Here is a 23,701-nt window from a genome sequence, read left to right as displayed (position 1 = left end):
TGTGGGCGTGAAAGGTGGCTGTAAGACGTTCCCACTTTGTTCAAAACTGTGGATCTAGTCGGATCAAATAAATGTAAGTTGATAATGATGCAGATTTTTAGAAATGTTCAGAGTTAGTTTAGCTTTAGTTTAGTATTTAATTTGAAAATGCATCGACTCTGATAAGAGTTTTAAAGCTGCTAAAACAGACCTTTGGCAACGCTGCTGCCCCCGTTGTAGTTTGAAAACACTGGAGCCATATTTTAGTCTGGACGGGCAGAAGCTAAGATGTTTGATGATGGAGCAGCAGCTCACTGATTGGGTCTTTTCTGTCACGATGTAAATTTCGCTGATTCGTCGGGCTCCTAATGAGGATGTAGCCTAATTAGACTTGAATTCATTGTGACATGAGTTATTTTGGCAGAGAGATGAAGGATCTCTATAGTCTGCTCCTTTCTACAGTAGAGACACTAGATACAGTCAAATCCACAAACATTTCTGTTCATTATGTTTCAATATGTTATCTCAGTCATCAGATTGTTCTAGTACGAGCAGAATGTGCTGTGTCGAAAGTCCACTGTGCTCCGGCTGCTGGTTCGGCGTGGCCATGTGCTTGTTGTACATAAAGTGTGAGTGGGGGGAGTCGGTCAGTGGGCAGGTCAGCCTGTCACCCTACACAACATATTCATTTGAGCTGACAGTAGACTTTATGGAAGTCAGTCAGGGGCTGCCATGGAACCCAAAGAGCAGGAAGAATAGAAGGCTTTTATGCTCAGGACAAAAGATCGACAGGGGATCCAAATTTAAGGTCATTGCATAACTGAGGAGTGGGGGATGGTGGTGTGGTGAGGTGTTGGAGGGAAGCACACACTGGGAGAGACCGTCCTCCTGATGCCTTGTGTGGGTCTGACAAGTTTAGCCGAACCCAAAGCAACATGCAAGGGATATGTGCGATCTGTGTTTGGGGGATTATTTGTAGCTGAGACAAGCAGTGATACTTCCTAAATAAACGTGTAATATTGTATTTGCACCGAGTGCACGCTGCAATAAGAGTTTTAATAAATGAACATTAGGTACGTGTTCTGACTCATAGTTTATGTTTTAATCATGATGAACCCCAGCGCTCATTTCTTTAATATGCGATTCATATAAGAAACGTAAGAGAGAGAGATATCACGCAGCAGGTTGGAGAAAGGTTTCAACAGTTCAGATCTCTGAAGACAGTGAAGATAATCTAATGCCACTGTTAGCTGATCACACAGTTTAGTGCAATAAGATAATTATCCCCCTCTGCCCTCCATTAGGTGTGAGGGTTGTAATTTCCCCCTTTTCTTTGCATGTTAACCTTGTCGCTGCTGAGTGTCTCGCATCGTTCTCAGTTACAGTGCTGTCTCCGAGGCTGAACATTTTACAGAAGAGTCTGCATTAACACATCAAATTATTCTAATATAATGTTCAGTGCTAATTATATCCCTGCACTCCAACAGCAAGTTCCACAGCTGTTAATGATACTTGAGAGCAAATACTAGTTTCATTGATGCTAAATTCCAGATTGTCTTTTTTAATTCATATATGGTGGTTTACATGGAAATAGTAAATTTGAAAATGCTAAATCTGAGACTGTTCCAAGTTGTTTTTAAGGAAACCAGTTAGCTTAATCTGGTTTAAAACACAACTTTAGTTTGAACAAAATATGGAATTGGTCACTGATGGAAGATCAATATGTCACAGAGCGATGCTATAATACCTGAAAGGAAAATAGTATTATATACAGCAGCTTGGAAATGAACCTGTAGTTTTAAAAAAGTGGTCACGTCTTATTTCTTGGAAACACGTGACACTGAACATAAGAGGTCTGCAGAACGTTGTTAAGAAACCTGAACTGAAACACCCACTGAAATCGTTGCAGTGAAACTAGTTCCACTCAGCATTACTGAGGAGGGGCTGGGGGGGGGGGCAGTTTGGGAAGTTACTGGTAACTTCTCAAACTGGAGCAGAGTGTACTCCTCTCCATTGTCCTGCCTGCAAAGTTAACTAATCCTCAATATTGTCCTTTTGTATTTATTTTTTTATTTTTTTGCGGCTGGTCCACATTCAGCTCCTGCCAAGGTATTACTTTGTTGTGGAGCTCAAACAAATCTTTTTGTCTGTGTAGTGGTTTGCAGCTTTTGTAGTGTGTTTCTAAAACATCTATTCTGCCCGCTGATTGGCCAGTGGATAGGAAAGCGTGTGTGTGAGAGAAGAGGCCGTTCATGTTGTGTGTGCTCGTTTTTGTGTGTGTTTTTTTTACCTCTTTAGGATCTTTTCCAGTATAAACACTAGGACTAGAACCAGTGGAACTCATGGGGACCAAAGCTTGGTCATTTCTGAGCTCCTTGTTAAGTTTGGGGTAAGACAGGAACTGTTAGATTAAGGTTTAAGGTAGAATGGTGAAGTGTGAGGTTTTGATTATAATTGCCACAATAAAGAGAAGTCAATGCAAAGTCTGAATAAGGATGGCTGTGCAAATGTCTGTGTACTTTTTCATCCCCCTAGAACCACTGTGTGTTTAAGGTATGGGATAGGATGTGAATTGTGATTAGGTTATGGTTAGATATGAATTGTGAAAGGTAATTGTGGATAGATAACTGTGCAAACCTGTGTGTTTAAGAGAGAAAGTAGAGGTTCCTGGAACAGACACACAGTTAGTTATATTAGTTAATCTGTCTGGCAGCTCAATCCTTAACATGTCACTTGTTGTCAAAGATACTGGTGTGTCATAGCCACAGTGAATCATCATCATCATTCAGATGACATTCACCCTGTCTTGTCCTTTATAAGAGGAAAAACTGTTGACAAATGCTAAATCCTTGGCAGAGGTTTTCATTTCCAGTGTGCGTGGCAGTTTATTCCTGTTACTGCAGTTCATGCAGAAATCCCCAGGTTGTTCATTGAATGTAAATCAGGCTGGCTTAGGGGCTGAAGCTGTTGGGGGCTACTAATATTCTTGCGTCCCCCAGATGGGAGAGCTGTTCTTCTTCTCCCTAAGCCAGATGCATTAGAGGCAAATTCTCTGTTCGAATGTGGCGCATTTTCCACGCAGGCCGCTGTGGTGGTGGGATTATTATGGAAGCGCTTGTCACTTTAAGGGACTTGTTTGAACTGAGTAACATTTTATGTTCTGTGTGTGGTTATTAATCCCCTGGAATGGATTGAGAGGACTCAGAGGGAATGCATGTGGTTTACTTGACATGTAGGCAAATGGTTTCCATCATAGTATTCTTCATGCATATCCACGCTTTTATTCATGAGTTTACCTATCAATAATAATATACATAGTCTTAGCTATTGAGAGATGTGCTTTTTTTTGTTTCATAGTTGAATAAGTTCCCACATCTCAGCTGTGCATGGCAAAGAAAATAAAAGATACTATACATCATGTCAAGTCAATAATATTTATGTTGGATATTGTCTCTTAGCCGGCTTCACAGTCTCGACAGGATACAGTGCGACACCCTGTATCCACAGGCCCTCAGTTCAGAGAAGTAAAAACTCCAGATGGATGAAAGCAGAAATAAGGGTCAAAGCAACTGCATTTTTGGCAGCGACGGGTTCTTAATATTCAGACACCAAAGACACTGCGACTGTGAGATTCTGAAGGAGGCATCTGAAACAGGTTTTACACCTCAGGCTGCGCATATGCAGATATAATGCCCTAAGAAACCCAGCGTCGGGAACCACGACCTGCAGAAGTCTGCAGACCATTTCCTGTGAAGGAAGGTGAACTTTATTTTCTCTGCTTCTAGTGTTTTTCTAAAATGGGTCAGCAGATGTTAGTGAGAGAAAGATAGATAAAGGGAGAGAGAACGGGAGAGTGAGGTTGAAGAAGGAGGAGGAGGAGGAAGAAGAAAAACAGCCAAAGCAAACTGTTTGCTGTGCAGTGTGGGCTGAGAAGAGAGAGAGAGAGAAGAGTGGGACAGAGAGCGGGGAGGAGACTGTATCCAGTGTGTGTTCTGATCTGATACCAGTGGAAAAACATCTCTGCTGTTTTTGGACCAGAGGAGATCATGTTCTGTCCTCTGTCCTCTACATCCCTTCAGATTCCATATGGCTTAGTTTGCTTTTGGAGTTTTCTAATATTTCTCCTTCTCTATATGCCAAAAGATCATATTTGCAAAGAGCGGTTCTTGCCATACTTCACATATTGAAGACATACACTCTAACTGCACATGTGCACATAAACATATGTTGATAATATTTCACTGTCTTTCTCAGGAACATTTTGTTTTTCACTTGTCAAAAAGTCTTACTCAGACACATTAATAGAACATGTACATGTAAATCAGCCCCCTAAATATGAACAACCAGAAATGGTTTGAGGAACAGAATAGTGAATTTTTAAAAGTGGAGGGCTCTGATTCAGACTGGCAGCCTGTTGACCCCAGGTACCTTGGTATTTTTACAGGTAAATCTGATTTGTTATCTCTCCTGATGGTGGATGTACCATGACCTCATCAAAATGTATGGAGGACAAAGTGAAACTCTGAACTACAGTAGTAATTGCAGGTATTACAATGCCACATGTGGAGAGAAAAAGAAAGCTTCTTAAAACCCAATGACACCTGATTGAGGTCCACTACAGCCACACAACCTGTTAGGCTGGGTCAGTTTGTTCAGTTCAGAAAAAACAGCCCAAGTTACGACAGTAATTAAAATATTGGCTGTTTGTTGTAGCTCCACCCATTATGGCTTTTAAGACTCATTTGGACATTTACAGTTCACAGCTCAAGTGTCAGACCCACTGTCACTAAAGGTTAGATGGTTGACCACAAGGAGTCCTGTATGTAATTGTGTTAATAACCCTCATTCAAATCGAATGCACACATTTTGAATTTACTTTGTTGGAGTTTGACCCTGTTGCTTTGTGCTATGTTTTTCTCATGTTACAGGCACACACAGCAGAGTGAACCAGTGTCCTGTTAATGAACACGGGTGTCTGGACCTGGACGTGTGCATCCATATGAGCAAACTGTGTGACGGCGTCCTCGACTGCTCCGATGGCTGGGACGAGGGTCCACACTGCAGAGGTAATAACCAAACACAATGTTAATGACTCCAAAACACACGTAGAACGGATGGCACAATCATTGTGTCTCTTTTCTGTCATATACAGACAAGAATGCTTGTTGTTGTTGGTCAAAAAATACCTAACAGTCTCTGCTCAGCACATCTCTTTGTCTTCCCATTCATACTATATCTATCCAATAATCTCCTGTATTAGGCCTCTTAATGAGCTGCTCGGCTGTGACTTGTGCAGTTACAAAGGAATTTCTCTTTCTGGGGAAAATATAATTAATTAATCAATCAGCTCAGCTGCGAGGATGTTTCTCCAACCCCTGGGGGAATGATGAGCATTCAGCCCAGATGCAGCTTAAGAAGAATCCCATCCAACTGTTAATTGGGGACGACAGAAGAATGAGAGATAGAACACGTTGGGTCCATAGTGTTGGTCTTTGTTGCAGCAGACAAAGGAGCCAACCGTGTTTGCCTTCAGAGGGTTTGCCTCAGTATTCAGCAGTACTGCAAGGCAATGCTCAGATAAAGCTGTCTGAAGCTCTGCCTGTTTGCAGCTGCATCAATAACTCTTTCCTGGAATAGGAGATTGTGTTATCATATATTTAAAAACAGGACTATAGATAATAGTTGGTGCTGCCAGCTTTTCATCATTGTAATCTTGAATCATCTCATCTTTTCTGCTCATTATCAAAATATCAAAGCTTCTCCTCTGCATTGCTTCTTCTGTAATGGTACCTTTTTTGTTATTTTCAGAACATTCATCTTAGTCCGAACCAAAATAACAGGAGTTACAGTTTCCTCAGATCACGGTCCAGGCCAATGGACCGAAATTTGGTCCGAACAAAAGCAGTAGTCTCAGTATGGATCAAACTGACCCATGGTTTGGTTCATTTGCAGTGTGACATTATTTGGGGGATTGTTCAGACTTTCTGATCAAGTACAGGAGGTTGAGATGGTAATAAAATACTAGAAGAAGAAAAAAAAGCAGCTCACAGGATTGCTTGTAGTCTTGTATGTCAAGTATAGATAGATGCAGCCCAACAGGACATACGTATGTCTTACAAAAGTCTTTTAGTCTGCTCTCTAAATTAGTGTGAAGCCAAAACTAATGGATGATGGTCCAGACTTTTAAGCATATAATTTACTGTCTATCAATCGCAGCTGTATATCCTTAATGATTCTTTCTTATTAGACCACCCTGTATATTTGCTAAATCTACACTCAGTTGAGTTATTAGATAAGAAGTTGTAGAGATTTCATCTGAACATTTAAGTGCGATAAGCCCAGAGGAGCAGGATCACTGTTGGAAAGATGAAGTTGACAGAGTGGATGAGTGTGAGCATCCCACACACTGGTCATCACTGTTGGACGAGGCCTTTACACAACACAGCAATGATGTCATCCAGTCACAACATGCACCGGCTGTTCCCGAGGACACAAGTCCAGCTGTCCCCAGTGAGGCGATGCTCAAGACACACCTAAATATACACACACCTACACGTTCATATGCCTGTAGTGCCTGCATGCACTCACTTACATTCGCACACAAACATACGCTCACACAGTCACATTATTGCGAGTACACTCCCAAACACACCCATCACCCACACACAAACACAGTGTGTCCAGAACTTTTGGCATTGCTGTTTGTGAGCTCCCCTCTTTTCAGGGAAAGGTCTGGCCTTTCACAAGCTCTCTAGTGTTTACTTGTACAAACTGCCGGGTTGTGCAAGTGTACCTGGGTGCTGATGTCTGAAAGCACACTTTGTCAGTCAGTGCGTCCGAGTAATTCTGCCCAAGCTGTTGACAGGAGTAGTTAGAAAAAGGGAGTGTAGCGAGGTAGGTCAGGCAGGAATTTTATCTGGCTTAAATACATTTCCTCAGTGTTTTCATAGTGTGTGGCAAGGTTTGGATTAGTTGGTGTGTTTTATGTGCATGAATGATAGCAGGGAGTAATCAGGTGGACATTGTGGTGATGTGAAAATAGTGATACTGGTAGCTTGGCTCCAAGGTTCAGCATTTGCCTCCAACTCAATTTGTATTTTTTCTTCTTGAATGTCTTGATTCTGAGTTTGCAAGTGTTAGTCTCTGAATGGTTTAAAAACATATTATATTTTTCCTTTAGAATGAACTGTGTTGTGTAGAAGAAAACTATATATTGAAAGGTCAAATAAAACAACCATATTTTCAGAAACAACTGACTTTGCAGTCATAAGAGATTGGCCCCTTGCTTTATATAATATGTGACAATTCTTCATTAAATTACTAGAACTGTGGTATATGTTTTGTTGACTTGTGTTCTCATATTATCTTAATTGTTTCCATCAATGTGCAAACCCAAAGAAATCAAAATTTTTATTTAAGGTATCTCGATGTTGCCTTTTGGTGGATTTTAATTGCATCATATCCACTTAACATTCATGCGTTGTCTGGAAAACAACATATGACAAAGGAGAAACACACCTAGCCATGTCGACAGTCAGCCAGTTGGCACTTTTGTATTGGTCATTCTTAATGGATCACGATTATTCATTGCCGTTTGCTGCCTAACGTGAATAAAACTCTTATACGTTACCTCATCCGTGAACATGATTTGGCCTGCTGATCAGGTAGATTTTAATTGGCAAAGGTGGTGAGGACAACAACTCCCATTATCCCAAGCTGCTTAATCATCAAACATCTTTTGTTAATGTTTTGATTTGGAGATTCCTAGCGGCCAAAGATTTTTAAAAAAGGATTATAAACTATATAATTTGGATTTTTTTGCAGTTTTTCTAATGTGGATCAATGAGCACCTGAACCAGTGACACTGGAATCCCAAGTTTGGTTGTCTAACTCAAGATCTTTGCCATCTTTTGGTCAAAAACAATCCAGTCTGTATTTAAAGGACCTCATCTAAATATGCTCTTTACAGACAAGTGACAGTTATTCCGTTTTTCTGTCACATGAGTGAAAGTTTAGTCTATTCATTGATGGCCTGCATTTGTCCTTTTCTCTGGCATTTTGGGGGCTGATGGGTGTCTCTTGGGGGGCAAGGCCTTAGACCTGCCTCCCTCAGAAGTGACTGATTGATAGAGAAGAGAAAATGGGGTCATGGCAACACTCCTGAGACCTTTATCCTGTTCCTCGCAGTCCCAAAGGGAACCCTGATTATTGTCATGGCCTGCTATTGTTTATGCATGCAGTGGGCTTTCATTGTCCTTCATGTCCCACTAAACATGGAATAAGAATCAGTCATAGGCGGCTTGAAGCTCCCTGGTGGAAACACCACATTTTCATCTTTTATTCATGAGTGGGTCTTGACCAAAATTAGTTATGGACTCCAGTTAGAGTTGTTTTGCATGATAAGACTTGTTTTATTGCCACTCTTCACCCAGCACTGTATGCAAAGACAGTGTAGTGTTTGCACATTTCATGGATTTCTTTACTCATAAAGGAAAGTTACTCAGTCACGTGTGTTGGAGTGTTGGTTGCCACACTGTGTGTATTTAGCAAGTTTAGATTTACGTGCCTGGGTCAGCGTGCTGCCACTGTTTGGGACTACGATAGCTACTGTTTGCTCATTACTCAAGCTGCTGCCTTTCTTCTGTTTGCAAATGGTTACTTTGCCCCTTTTGACTATGCAACCTGCAAACAACGTCCAGTAAATACGCTTCAAAGAAATTCAGCGCCTTCCTGCCAGTCCCTTTCCCGTGCACATGCCTGCATATACACAGCGTTATCACCTCTATCTCTAAATTACCTTACCCAATGGTACTCACTTTGCAGTAATGCAACATTTACCACTAAGTAGTATTATATGCGAGGGTGTGCACCATGAAACCATATCATTACAAAGCAGAATGAAACAGCTAAATTGTCTGAATGTCATTCAGTGCTATTGAGCAGGGATGTCTGCTAAACTTATTTTATCATTATTAAATATTATGTGCAATGCTAGAATATAATCGTGAAAGCTATGGCTGTCCATACAAAATGAACACAAATAAAGAGCATATATACAGATAGACCTCCTGGAAGTCTTTTGAGGGGTGTTGTGCCATAGAAACAACCTGGACCGGGGCATACGCACATTTCATATTTTAGGAATAACAACTAGAAGTATGTGTATGAGCCATTAAGTTTAAGAAGTAGAAATTGGGTAATTTGATGGAACCCTGTAGGGAAACAGTCTCCTGTCAGCTGCAGGTAGAGGACAGCGGCATGTGTGGACATGTTTCCAGACAGAGAGCACAAAGGTAGGAATGTCCTGGGAATTACCACTTTTCACACACACTCCAACAGCCTGTTTACACAAGGGAAGGTTTAGTCCCGTTCTTTTACTTCAATCACAGTTGCGACAGTTGGAGTTTGGCTTTATTTGATTTCTGTTAGAATTTACCAAGAAAGGGGATTTGTCTTCAGTTAGTTGATGGATAGATGAGCCGATCTTTCTAAGGAGAGACGTTTATGAAATCATTCAGTCGTGACAGGTTTGTTACGTAACTACAAACATGACCCCAACACCACGTGGTCTCTGTCTCATTCAACCGGCGTTACCCTGTTGTGCCGACCCGTCAGCCCCATGATTGGATTTCAGAGGAAAAATATCACTTCTGGTTGGGGACAGACACCAAGAGTATTTTATTCCTTCTTCTGCCTCAGTCTTCTCTCTAATATTTCATTCATCCTCGTCTCTTATTTTTTTCCTGTTTATACTAAACCCCTCTTTGCCCTTTCCATTATATCTGCATTGTGTCATCTAATCATCTTAGAATCTAAAGGTAAAGAGCTCACTGTAAGGCCGGTCTGCATTTTCAGAATATTTGTGTTGGCCGATTTCCCCTCTTCATTGCAAGGGTCACAATATGAACAATTACTATTATTATTCTGGCATTCAAAAATCAGAGCTTATGTAGGCTTCGGCATAGGCTAATCATACACAGAAATATGAACTAGGCTTTACAAAGATGTAGAGTCAACTCTATGACTGCCAGGTGGAAGAACTACGCCTCCCTATTCTGTATTTGAAGGTGGAATAAAGGTGCAACATTCCCACCTTAAACAGGCTGTGTAAAATGGTCTAGGATCAGTGGCTTGGTATGCTTGTTTAGGATTGAAGGCCTGCAGTGTGTCACTGTGTGATTTGTTTGCTTCTTTCATTAACCCCTGGTCAAATGTCTGTCACGCTGCTGTTTCTCGTTTGCTTTGAGCTGGAACTTTCTAACTACTCCATATCCTGAAGCCCTGCATGCACTCGTTTCCACCTACGTTTACCCTGCCTTACCTTTCCTCTCCAGCCCTCTGTTCTTCTACTCACATTATCTACCTCCACTTCTCTCCCTGTGTGGCCTCTCCCTGCTACCACACATTCACAAATGTTCTCGGTAAGAGTCAGCAAAAGATTCACTTGGCCAAAAGCAAAATACGTAATTTTTTTATAAGAAAAGACCTAAATGTGAATCGAGAAATTTGTATTTTAATATTTAATATTTTCTTTTGATATCGTTTCAAATGCATCTGGATACATTTTCAGTTTTTATATCTCCATATAATAACACAGGTCTTATACTAAAACAAAAAGTTAATGACTTTTGAAGACATTATATGGTTATGATACACTTTAAGAACAGAATTTAATAAAATAGTATTTGACCCTTTAAATACTTTGCATAATAAGAGATTGACTTTGAAATAATGTTTTAATCATTTTAGCAATATTAATTTTGTCCATATTGACCACCCATAGCCAGAAAGTTGGACGACGTGACCTTGAACAGAGGTGCATTTTGTGGGTGTTTTAGCTCCCTGGTTGCCTGTGGTCTCTCACAGCTTGGTGAATAGATTCGATATGGGCCACAGTGTTTGCTGGGGGACTCTTCCTTTCAGTGGGGCCACAACAAAAGGGTCATTGTGGCCCAGAGTGCCAAAGGCTTTATATAATAAGCCCCTCACTGGTCCGGTCTCCGCTCTTCACAGCCATACTATCACTTGCTACTGTGCGTCCATGACCATAACCCCCTTTTTTGGTGGCCACTGACTAAATTTTATTTTCCTACTGGAAGCTTCTTTTCTCTTTTTACTTAATCAGTCTTGTCATTCTCACTTTCATCATTAAATGGGAACTTTTCTCGCCCAGATCAATCTATTTTAGTAAAGTTTGACTCTTTAGATCAGTGAGTGTCATGAAACAGCTTTGGCCATGCTCACTGTGGAGTGTTGTACTGCAGCTTCGAAGCTCAGCTATATGTTTTTGCATTGTAGGATTGCACCATGAAAACACAAGTGTATTTTATTTCATGCCAGCGTCCTCACTCATAGACAAAGGCTTTCAGACAGTGAGGCAGGAAGTGTGTGACGTGGTGACAGGGAGCGACTGAAACGCAAAGAGACAAAGGGAATGTTGTTGAATAAACGAGTGCTGATCATCATCAGAATAATACCAGGTTCTCTGTGACTTCATGCAATTGATGATTGGACTCAGGGACCTATGGGTCACTGCCTCGTTTTTGGTGGAAACACACATGACCCAAGTAATGAAATATTTTATAAACCTGAGCTCAAGAGTATCACAGGACTCTTTATTAGAGCTTTAGAGCTGATAGTGAAATGTAAATTGTTTTGTAACATCTGATGTGAGCCCACCCCCTCTCTGACACATCACTTCAACCTACGATAAACACTCTACTCCAATTATCTCTGAGCCTTGACACACATATCTGCATGCATGTGCACCCCTATAGAGAGAGAGAGCGAGTGATGAGAGCATGTGTGGATGCCCCTCTTTCATTTCCTGCCAAAAGGATGTGTCCTTGAGTTCCCTCTGAGGGCGGGAAATAAGAGGCCCTTTAACGCGTGTGCATTCAAATCACCCCCATCTGTCACATGCACAGATGAACACGTGTGTGCGGCCCTGCTCTCTCTTTCTCTCTCTCTCTCTCTCTCTCTCACTCACACACACTCACCACAATCGTATCTGATCTCCCAGTGGAGATGTGATAGGATATGACAGAATGCCTCTGTGAAGATTAGCATAAACATTTGAAAGCTTATCTGTGCACAAACCTGATCAAGGAAACAATTACTTGAGCAGATTTCACTTAGCCTTTATTGTTATCCAGATTTCTTTGCCCTCTAAATCTAAGTTACTTCCCCCATCAATGTTTGCTTCCTCAGTATGTAACGTTATCTCTGTCTGTTTTTCTCCGGCACAGAACGAGCACCAGACTGTGCCTCCCATGGGTGCCAGTTTCACTGTGCTGTGACTCATGATGGGCCTCAGTGCTACTGTAGAAACGGCTTTGAGGTCGCTGCAGATGGAAAAACTTGTAAAGGTGAGTGGGTGACTTGGCAGATTTATTCCAGCTTGGCCAAAGTAACACCAAAAGTAATCATCTGATTAGTCTGACTTTCTGCCTGCTGATAAAAAATCTCCTCATCAAACCAGAGCTCCACACCAGACCTGACCCTCTACTTGCTATAATTCCCAAGTCACATTCGGACTTTCCCCGGAGCCATTAACATATGAGTTGCGACCCCACGATCACCTGTGATTAAACATGCTGCATACACAGTCACTCACATCAAATGGGCTTTGGCCTCCTTGTCCTACACGAGGTACCTAGTTTACCTAGTACCAAGTTTGATGCACTAGCTAGTATTTGAGCAGAAGTGAAGGTGTTATAGGTTTGGACAATGAAGCAAATCCTTGCAGCTGACAAAGTTTCAGATAAGGTGATTTAGATTTAAAAAAATACTGCACTAACATTTTAAGTTGTGATTTCTCTGGAAAATAAATTGTCACCCGCTTCATCCACATTGAGTAAATTTTTACCCATGCCTGTATGAATAAATGTTTTATTTGTTACACAACCTTTCTGTGGCTGATCTGACCCGCTGCAGGACTCTAAATCAAACTCCTCCTAACCTTGATCAGTGCATGTTCCAGGGTTTGCTAGTAACCATTGGTTTTTGTTCTCTACACCCTGAAAAAAATCTAAACACACCAAGTTCAGTAAGCTCTGAATAAGTATGGTTTAATCACTATGTATTTCATCCCAGACTTTGTATGTTAATACATTATGTTCTTCTCCTGAAGATTTCAATGAGTGCAATGTGTATGGGACGTGCAGTCAGACGTGCACGAACACTGAGGGCTCCTACACCTGCAGCTGTGTGGAGGGCTACCTGCTGCAGCCAGACAACCGCTCGTGTAAAGCCAAAAATGGTAGGAACACACAAACACACACACACACACACACACACACACACACACACACACACACACACACACACACACACACACACACACACACACACACACACACACACACACACACAAACATACACGTACACACAGGTATCACAGATGCAGCTTTCAAGCTTGTGTACTGTGTTTCCAGGTGTGTATTAAATATATGACCTATGACTCTTCACAACCTCTTTCTTTCCTTCTACACTTCCTCACTCATTCTCTCACACTCTCCACTCCACTGTCTCATTCGCTGTCCTCAGAGCCAGTGGATCGTCTGCCCATGCTGTTGGTCGCCAACCTCCATGACATCCGCTGCACTTCCCTGAGTGGCTCCACATCCCGGCTGGCCTCCATCGCCACCAAGCAGGCCATGGCTATGGACTTCATCTATGCGGCAGAGACCGTCTGCTGGATCGATGTGGGTGACACCCCTGCCGCCACCCAGCTGAACTGCGCCAGCATCCCTGACCTCAAGACCGTCACAAACATCCGCACCATTAACATCTCCCTGAGCCTGCAGCGTGAGTAGTAGTTTGGTTTTCTGTGTATGGCAAAGCTAAATTTCAAATTTGACTTGTTCCTTTTTTATTTAGTGTTGGTGTCTTGGTCACAGCTCAGTTATAAAATCCTTCAGTGTGTTAACTCTTCCGCTTTAGCTGTAACAGTATCAGTCTCAACTTCCAATGGTAAATGCGTTGTAACCGCTTATGTGGTTGGCGATCACTTTCAGTTGATAACGCTGTTTTAAATGAAATCCAATATGGATGTAGACTCACTGACTCACTCACTGTATTGAATTGAATAAGCTCTGGTTTATAGTAATGGTCCTTTCTGCTGACACAGTGTTCCTATAAAAAAGTTGTCAGGTACACTGAGGACATGACGGTTTAGCTGTAGTCTGCCAGCGAATGAAAAATGAAGGCCTTGCGTAAGGGCACACAAGTAGCTCTTGTGTAATCAGTTCCAGTTGTCAGCTCAGCATGCGTGAAATGTGCACACGTTGCCTCAGGAATCAAATTGTCGATTTTGCAATGATGTGTAGCAATGCAGCTTATTCCGATACCAGAACAAAAGCGCCACGATTGACATAATTTAATTCAAATGTTATCAAAAAGTGATCAGATAGGATAAAACCTTTATTTAATCCAATTTATTATGTGGCTAATAACAAAATTTGCTCTTTAGTTTGTATTTATAATGGACGACATTACAATGTATTCAGACCCAACCCTAGTCATCGGATGCATCCGAACTCCCATCATTGATTTCTGCCACAAAGACACTCACTGACTCTCATCTCTTGAGCAGCACACATGCAAACACTTCCCTTTGAGTGGCTTTCTCATGTAATGCTGACATCTCTGATTACGAGAGACAAGGTTTGTCAGCCAGGCAAATAAAAACAAAGTCATTACTCTCTGAGAAAGGGGGAGCAGAGATGTAGACAAAATATAAAAAAGCCAGGCTGTGGGTTTGTGCTGTTGCTCATACGCGGGTGTGTGTGGGAAACGTTCCCTTGAGAATTAGCCCCAGGCATGGAACAGCAGATGCGAAGAAAACAAGTGAAGACGTTGGGTGTGTAGACTCTGAAAGGTGGCTCAGGAAAACCTGCGACACGGTTAGAAGTGCCTCGGCTCACATCCACTTCAAATGAAGCTTGTGTAACTGCTGTCACCACCGACAGCCGGGGCTGAGCCGAGGCTACGGGGCTCACTGAACCCCAGCGTCCTAAAATGTTTTTTTTTCCAGCTGATTCACTGCACTCTCATGAGCTGACCACATCTCATCTCACCCCTGATTGTGTTGGCGTGCTTCTGTGGCTTTTTTTTTGTCCCTGCTCTGTTAAGTGTTCTGATGGGTGAATGAGGGCGGGGAGGAGGAGGAGAGAGAGAGAGAGAGAGAGACAGACAGACAGACAGACAGACAGACAGACAGACAGAGAGGGGGACCCTGAGAGAAACACTGAAGAGACAGGGGACAGATAAAATGAGAGGGAGAGAGAGAGAAGGTAGTGATTTTCTGTACCTGTGTGTGTGTGTGTGTGTGTGTGTGTGTGTGTGTGTGTGTGTGTGTGTGTGTGTGTGTGTGTGTGTGTGTGTGTGTGTGTGTGTGTGTGTGTGTACGAGTGGTCATGCAGATGGTATTTACATTCCTCGGTTGGGTTATGTCAGCCTGAACAGCCTCTACATTCCTCTGGCCGTCTCAGGTCCTGTCCAGTCAGGTCACTTAAACACGCTCATAGCTGGGGCTCAGAAACACACACACACAACCGAAATACCTTTAACTCATGCATTCATTACTCAGTGACACATTGAGATTCAGATTATGTTTGTGTTCTCTTTAGAATATGAAAGGCTTCCACTAGATGTTTGTGCATTTGAGTCAATTAAGAGACCAGTTAAAATAAAAATCATTGCATTTATTTACTTTCAGCACCCTTTGTTGCTGCAGTGATTTATTGTATTATCTTACTTTTTACATTTGTCTTTCTCTGATGTTGAAAGCAGAATTTAGGTAAAATTTATAATTTAATATAATCGAATGCTGATATCAGAAAGTTAAGACAATCAGGTAAACGACTTTCTGTTAAATTAGTTTTGCAGCGTGCATGATTGGATCTTGACGTACATTGCACATGCTGTTTGATTTCAGTGTGTTCCCTTTGAAGGGTGTTGAAGTGCTCATTTCAGGTGAGGTGGCTGTGGGAACCCCGACTGTGTGAGTGCACTCGGGTCAGTTGTGGGGTTTCAGCTCTGCTAAGTCACTCAGGAAGCAATCAGACTAACGGTCAAGAGGCTCTTTGCATTTTGGCAGTGACTCCACATTTTTCGATGTTGCGTCACTTTGGGCTTTCAGCTGCGATAAGAGAGCAAAGACCTCCTTACTCTGGTGGAGCTGAGCTGAGTCAGAGCTGTTTTATAAAATGATTGTCAACCTTGACCCGTGTGAATTCGGCCTTGTTCCTGATTTACTCATCTGCCCTCCCATCACTCAAAGATGAACCTGCTCTTTTCAGAAACAATAATCCGATAATGAATGCACCAACATGGGGTTTGTGTCAGTTCTGTTCTCGGTTTTATAGCCAGCATGGGCTCAGGTGCACTCCCTAAAAGTGTGATGGGCAGACCTGGGGATTGTCCTAAGATGGATATTGATGAAATTGTGGAGGCGAGGGGGGTTTGCTGCAGGCTTCTCACAAACCGGGTGATTTATAGCTTGTGGGAGCCCAAGAGAGAGGAGGGCAGATAAGTAGACGAGGGCTGCAGATGTTGCCTGCTCTGTTTGCGATTCCCCGACTGGGAAGATAAAAGGGGAGCAGATCCTACTCATCCCTTCCTCTCCACCCTCCGAGCAGAACTCCACAGCAGGGACCAGCACTTCTCCCCATATCCCACTGTCCAACATTCAGTCCTTCTTCCGATCTCTTTCTAGTCTGTTCTTTAGGCACTTTTTTTTTCAACCAGAATACATTAACTTATATTTTCATGGAGAAAAAAGGCCCAGGGCTTCCTGTCGCTCTTTCTCATTGAGAACTAGAATGTTCCCCAGAAGACTGCACACCCCCGCAAACGCCCAACAGTTATATCCCTCATATTTTTCATTTAGATCCATGTATTATTCCCTGGGAAAACATGGAGAAAAAATTCAAAAACACCATATCTTACAAAAAACAAATAAAAATCCTGGATCCGCCCCCTGATCCGGATCAAAATTTAATCATAATTCGAAACTCCCTTCACCAAACTTAATGGAAATCTGTCCAGTAGTTTTTATGTAATACTTGGTGAAATGTGATTTCAGTTGCTGTGTATGAATATCTAACACAGTCTATTGACCTGAAGGACCTGTTTTGTTTTATCTACATTTTATTTTCTCCACCCAATAACCTCTATTTTTCACTGGCTGCATGTGGGGGATTTAAAAGTGGCCCAACGTTTATCATTAAATTACCTAAATCACTGCCTCTTCTATTGAGGTCACGTGTCAGATCCTTATGGAAAATCATAATTGCTAAATTTTGAATTTGAGCCCTAGAGAGGTCAAAGAGGCTTCCTCCCAGATTAAGAGGATCTTCATGGCAGAGGGAGAATTATAGAAACAGCATGATGATGCTTTTCTGCTTTGCTCCAACAGGTACATTTTAAGAATACTTGCAAAGTAGGTGAACACATGCAAACAGAGTCTGGTCTTATATGTGTTATTCGGGCAGAATGTGTGTTTGCTGTTGCCAGTGGCCCCCCACCCCCACCCGGCGGTCTGTGAAACGTTTCCACAGTGTAGCGTGAGCTGGTAGGTGTTTAGGGCAGGAAGTGAAAAGAGGTTGTAAGGGCAGGGGTTGTTACGTGAAGAGAAAGGGGTGGGGTCATTTGGTTTCCTAGCAAACTGTCCACTTACTAGAAGCTGAATGAGTGATGATGTCGTAAGACTGACTGACTCTCTGGATAACGGGGTCCACTAGTCGCTGCATTGCACAAGCGGCTCTCCGCTGTCTTTGTGAGTCTAATCAATACCTTGTGCAGCCAGGCTTCCAGCTGGATTTCTTTAGAGGCGTATGGGTTAAGGGCTGATACCAATGGGAGTATCACTTTCCCTCAGAGCTGCATGACAAACTTTCCCCCTTAGTCACAACTTGGTACTGATGTTTATGAAACATCTTGGACTGGTTTTCACTCTTTCCTTTTTCATTTTTTTACTAGCTCATGTATTTACGACTATATCCATTTTTTTCAATGTGAGACGACTGTCGATAAATTACTTCCACATTGGCGGCGAACCAGAACATAGAATGTTTAGATATGAATTTATTTCCCTCTCAGAATTTCTTTTGTTTTTCTTGCCATGATCCCATCCTCCATGCTGCTTATAACACCAAGCATAATAGAAGTCCCATGTGGGGCAGGCCTTTTGAAGCTGTGTGAGCGTTTGGTAGGTGGGGTAGAGAGTTTCTCCATTGGGCCCAGATGTTTGTTTTATGTTCTGTTGTGCAACTTGCTTCAGTTCTGTCTCTGTGCAACATGGCTGTCATTGTCAGGGGCTCAGGATCTGACATCTTTATTTATATCTCTAATGAATAGTCAAAGCCTTGAGACAGGCTGTCTGCAGACGTGTGATACCCCACTTGTGTACCTCAACATCAAAGTTGTCCCTCGGAATAACCGGAGAAACACCTGTGGTCACTTTGATAGTGCATGTGTGAGTGGTGAGCTTGTGTGATATGCATGTGTGCATACAGTGAACTGCTTTGAAAGGAGGCACTGCGGCAGCTGTTAAAACACAAGGCTGTATGTATCTCCATGCCCCCCCTTCAAGCTCGGTCTCCCTGTGGTCTGGGACCTCTGCATCTACAGGATGGAGTTCTCAGAGAGTGAGAAATGTTTCCACTGCTAACTTAGCACAACTCCCAATGCTGGTCATACAGTATATCTAAAAAAACGGTGTCCATCTGCAACTGCTTCCTCTTTTCAGGTTGGCTAAGTAAGCAGCAGGGGTTACATCATTTCAAGTTCCTTTTTGTGAGAGGCCTTGTGACAATTCTTTTACATCACTTTTTTGAGTTAAACCTGGATTGACTACTAAAATGCATTCGTATGTCACGTTTCTGTGTTTAAAGTCCGGAATAAAGACAGGAAGTACATTGCACAAGTGAGAACTAGTGATTTATGAACAATGTGTTTTCCAATACTATCAGCAAAAACACCACATAATAAAAAAATCTGGAGAAGAAAATTGTTCTTGACTTCAGTAGATGTTAACCAAGCACCACTTCCACTGATTTGGCCGAACACCTTATCAAGACATCTTTAATCCGGCTTAATTCTTTTAACCAGTCACTTGTCTGATTTTCATTGACAATGGTGGTGAAGACCACAACTTCCACGATCCCACGCTGCTTCACAACCTCATCAAACTAGGTCTTTTTTTTCTTGTTTTGATTCATAGATGCCTCGTGGCCTGAGATATATATGGCACATTTTAAATGTTTGTGAACATTCAAAGAAAACCCTAGTTTAATATTAGTGGCATCATGTGCTTCCTTATTTTTGTGAAGGAAGTTGTACTTAGGTCTTTGTTCGACCAGTCAAAGATGTGAAAAAAATCCTGCAGCGGAAACACCTTAATATGTGTTGTGTCATATTGGTTAATTAATCCTGTGCAGGTACAATAGGTTCACAGCTCCTTTGACCTAATGAAAACTACCTTCATCTGATTTAAAGGGTGTTAGGCAGTATATCCAAAACCCAGGCAAAGACAAAGTGTTGACTCTCCCTTACTGCTGTGGTCCAGTGACAGGCCTTCACCTCTCGCTTTTTATCTGTCGCCTTTTGTGTTTCTTTCCCTCCCCCATGCACCGCTCACCTTACTCAAAGACGAGTGAAGGACAGAGGCTCATTAATTCACTGCTTTTATTTAGTGTTTCACGAGAGTGGGCACTTGTAAGGAGAAGGTCACAGTATCATAAAATGATGCCGTTTTGTCCGGGTAAATGGCCAAGACCTGTTTGACTGTACACTCATGCTGCTCTGTTTTTCTAATGCTTCTGTTCTGTGCTCTCCTCCTCGCTCCTCTGCATCTCTCAGATGTCGAGCAGATGGCAATCGACTGGCTGACCGGAAACTTCTACTTTGTGGACGACGTGGATGACCGCGTTTTTGTCTGCAACAAGAACGGCCAGACATGTGTGACCCTGCTGGACCAAGAGCTGTACAACCCTAAAGGCATCGCTTTGGACCCAGCCATGGGGTCTGTACTTCTCTCCAGCCCTCTTGACCTAACGCTACCCTCTGTGCTGTTTTAGCAACGCTTGAGAGGAAAAAGCTGTCTTATGATCCGGCGACGTGCTGACGAAGCAGGCAGACAGAAATAAAAGCACTTCTTCCAGATGCATAGAAGGACAGATACTGGTCTGCCACATAAACGCTTTGTGGTTCCCTTTTTTTGAGAGTATCACTTCTCTATTGTAATGACTTCATTTTTGGTTAATTGTGTAATGTTTAGATGAGTTTATACATCATTTAAATTGCAGTATTTTATTTGAAAAATTCTCTCTTGTTATTGAAATTCTTTTTCCCATCTCCTTGCCTTTATCTTAACCTCCCCATCCTTTCCCTCTCCTTTCTGCTGCTACAGTAAAGTGTTCTTCACAGACTATGGGTCAACGCCGAGGGTGGAGCGCTGTGACATGGACGGCCAGAATCGCACAAAGCTGGTGGATAGCAAGATTGTCTTCCCACACGGCATCACCCTGGACCTGGTCAACCGGCTGGTGTACTGGGCTGACGCGTACCTGGACTACATCGAAGTGGTCGACTACGAGGGCAAAAACCGACACACCATCATCCAGGGCCTGCTGGTGAGCTTTGAAGCATGGTTGGATTGGTGTGCACCCACATATGAAATTGCAACTTCAGAGCATGGTCTTTCAGTTGGAGAGCGGGACTTAATTGATTTCATGTTCAGATTTGTAATGCTCTTACTCAAATATACCCTGCTTGTGCTTAGATTACTACGCTCCAGCTTCAGTTCTTGGACTGTTCTCCCATGATGCAGTCAGGGAAGCGCTTCCTCTCCATGATGAGAGAATGGAGAGAGCTTCTTCCTGCAGGCCATCCAAACACCTAGGGCACAACACCCACCCACACCACACCCCCTAAATGTCTTAATATTCCATATCCTTTCTATCATATTCATTACAAGCTGAACACCACAACTACCCCAGCCTGATGTTGCACAGCTCATGTTTGCACATAAACTGCACATGCCTGCACGAAATATCTCAGATTTCTACTCTTCTCCTGGATTTTTTCTTGGGCGCTCAGATTTTTGTGTGCAGCCTGTCAAATTCTTCAACCAATAGAATGCCGGGGGAAATTGTCCCGCCCTCATTGTGGGTGAATTAGCTTTATGTCTTTGAAAGTGGTTACTTTTATCCGAGAAATCTGAGAGAACAGAAGCAGCATGACCACGAGGAGAAGAGATAAGGCTGGAGCACAGGGAATCTAAGCACAAGCAGGGTTTTGAGTGAGAGCATTAGAACACCTGAACGTGAAATGTATAAATTCTGCTCTCAACCTGAAAGACCATACTCTTGAACAACGAAAGGAAAACTGGTCAATTGTTCAGCTTTCATTTTAAAGGTTGCATGTCACCAAACAGCAATAATCTTGTCTTCGAGAACACAAAACATCTGTTTTCCGAATCTGTACCATCATTGATTTGATCTCATCATCTTTAGAGGCAGTGCTGTTTTCCACTTGTCTCCTGTGAATCTGGACAAAGAGTCCGCCTGTCCTGGGCACAAGTCCTTTTTATTGCCTTGATTGATATTACTAAAGGAGTGTGTGATTTTCCTGGCCAGTGCCTCTCTAAACATATTAGTGTCCTCCTCGGGAAGCTTGGCTCAAACTTATAGTGGAGTAATGATCTTAATGAAATCAGGGCTGATTGGTGGTGTGTGTCTGTGTGCGTGTGTGTGTGTGTGTGTGTGTGTGTGTGCATGTGCGTGTGTGTGTGTGTGCGAGAAAAAGAGATAGCCCATACATCTTTCTGACAGTAGAGGTGAGCAGAATACACCAGTATAAAAGTTAAACCTCTGTTTAGCAGCATACAGGAAGTGGAGCCATGGTGCTGCCCCGTGCCGAAGTTTACATAAACCCTATATCTCTACGTCTGTGTTTGTCTGTCTCTGTTTGATGCTGATAAATAGTTTGTTAAGAAAGTTTCATTTTGCAGAATTTTGCCAGGCAGCGTTCAAGATAAAACATGTACACAATGTTATCACGCAAGCTATTAGTCATGCACCATGAGCTGCTCTGCTGAAAACGTCAGCATTTTCAAAGGCAAACTCAAGACAACGTTTTAATTTGCTTAATTGTCTCATTGCCTTATCAGATTGAGCACCTATACGGACTTACTGTGTTTGAGAACTATCTGTACGCGACAAACTCAGATGAAGGCAACCTCAACCCCAAGACCAGTGTGATCCGAGTGAACCGCTTCAACAGCTCCGACTTCCAGGTGGTGACGCGGGTAGACCGGGGAGCTGCGCTGCACGTGTATCACCAGAGGCGCCAACCACAAGGTGCGCGCTCAACAGGGCATAGCTGAAATCTGAACTTCTCTGATTCATCCACTGACAAATCTTACCATTGCATGACTGTTGTTTTTGTGTCCTGTTCTCCTTCCTCAGTGCGCAGCCATGCATGTGCCCTGGATCAGTTTGGGAAGGCTGGAGGTTGCTCTGACATCTGTCTGCTGAGCAACAGCCACAAGACACGCACCTGCCGCTGTCGCTCTGGATTCAGCCTCGGCAGTGATGGAAAGTCCTGTAAGAGTGAGTATCAAGCAGAGGAGGGATTTTGATATTGCAAAGATGAACGCTTTCACCATTAGCATTTCTGATTGAATAAAGATGAAGTAATTAAAGGAGAAACATTATGCACATAATCAAATTCATTATTTTGAATTGTGTTATTATTTGAAAGGGAAAAACTGAAAAAGCATGAATATCAGTGGTTCCAAATTTGCTTGCAGAAGTAACGACATAACTGAGATTGTTTTCCTTTTCCTCCCCCCCTAACCCAGAACCAGACCATGAGTTGTTCTTGGTCTATGGTAAGGGTCGTCCTGGAATCATCAGGGGCATGGACATGAATGCGAAGGTGCCTGATGAGTACATGATCCCCATTGAGAACCTGATGAACCCCAGAGCTCTGGACTTCCACGCCGCCAGTGAATACATCTACTTCGCTGATGCCACCAGCTACATAATTGGACGACAGAAGATAGACGGCACGGAGAGAGACACCATATTAAAAGAAGGTGAGAGCTTTGCACAGGAATCTAGAATACATTTCTTCTTTCTAACCAAATCCAAGCTGCTACAAAGAAGAGGATAAGAATTCAGTCAGGTTATTCCATATCTTTTCCACTTTATTCTCTGCGTTATCCTGAATTGGCCAGCTAACAGTTCCTCTTTCACACTGGCTTCTTCTACTTATCTCAGGTATCCACACAGTGGAGGGGATAGCGGTGGACTGGATGGGAGGTAATCTCTACTGGACAGATGACGGGCCTAAGAAGACTATTAGCGTTGCCAGGCTGGAGAAGGCTTCACAGACCCGCAAGACTCTCATTGAGGGAAAGATGAGTCATCCTCGTGCCATTGTGGTAGACCCCCAGCATGGGTGAGACACTGGAGGGGGAGCGCATTGTTATTTTAATGGATTCTTCATTAATGAGAAAAGTTGTTACTCCAGTTATAATTTCTGGCTGCAGCATCATTCACTAGTGGGATGGTTCAGTTATTTGCAGCTATGTGGGCTGCCTGTTCTGTAGGTTTTTGTTGAACTCTTCGGTTACATCTGTGTGTGGGAGCTGGTGAGTTTTCAAAATATTTTCTTTTGGTAAGACCATCCTTTTTATTTTTGTAGGATG

The 23,701-nt window shown here is 42.6% G+C and overlaps 1 protein-coding gene across 4 annotated transcripts in view; it reads left to right on the top strand.

Moving 5' to 3' along the window:
- The window catches only part of lrp1ab (low density lipoprotein receptor-related protein 1Ab), an 83,143-nt gene that overhangs the window by 18,671 nt on the left and 40,771 nt on the right, over positions 1 to 23,701 (top strand). For all 4 annotated transcript variants that reach the window (XM_069526236.1, XM_069526237.1, XM_069526235.1 and 1 more), the window contains exons 3-12: positions 4,908 to 5,045; positions 12,228 to 12,347; positions 13,112 to 13,240; positions 13,528 to 13,788; positions 19,846 to 20,008; positions 20,396 to 20,618; positions 22,157 to 22,346; positions 22,455 to 22,598; positions 22,850 to 23,086; positions 23,271 to 23,451. In XM_069526236.1, the coding sequence (XP_069382337.1) occupies positions 4,908 to 5,045; positions 12,228 to 12,347; positions 13,112 to 13,240; positions 13,528 to 13,788; positions 19,846 to 20,008; positions 20,396 to 20,618; positions 22,157 to 22,346; positions 22,455 to 22,598; positions 22,850 to 23,086; positions 23,271 to 23,451 (1,786 nt within the window). The remainder of the gene's footprint in view (positions 1 to 4,907; positions 5,046 to 12,227; positions 12,348 to 13,111; positions 13,241 to 13,527; positions 13,789 to 19,845; positions 20,009 to 20,395; positions 20,619 to 22,156; positions 22,347 to 22,454; positions 22,599 to 22,849; positions 23,087 to 23,270; positions 23,452 to 23,701) is intronic.

Source organism: Paralichthys olivaceus, chromosome 6, assembly GCF_024713975.1.
Source record: "Paralichthys olivaceus isolate ysfri-2021 chromosome 6, ASM2471397v2, whole genome shotgun sequence".
Classification (NCBI taxonomy): Eukaryota; Metazoa; Chordata; class Actinopteri; order Pleuronectiformes; family Paralichthyidae; genus Paralichthys; species Paralichthys olivaceus.
This window is presented reverse-complemented; position numbering and strand designations above follow the sequence as displayed.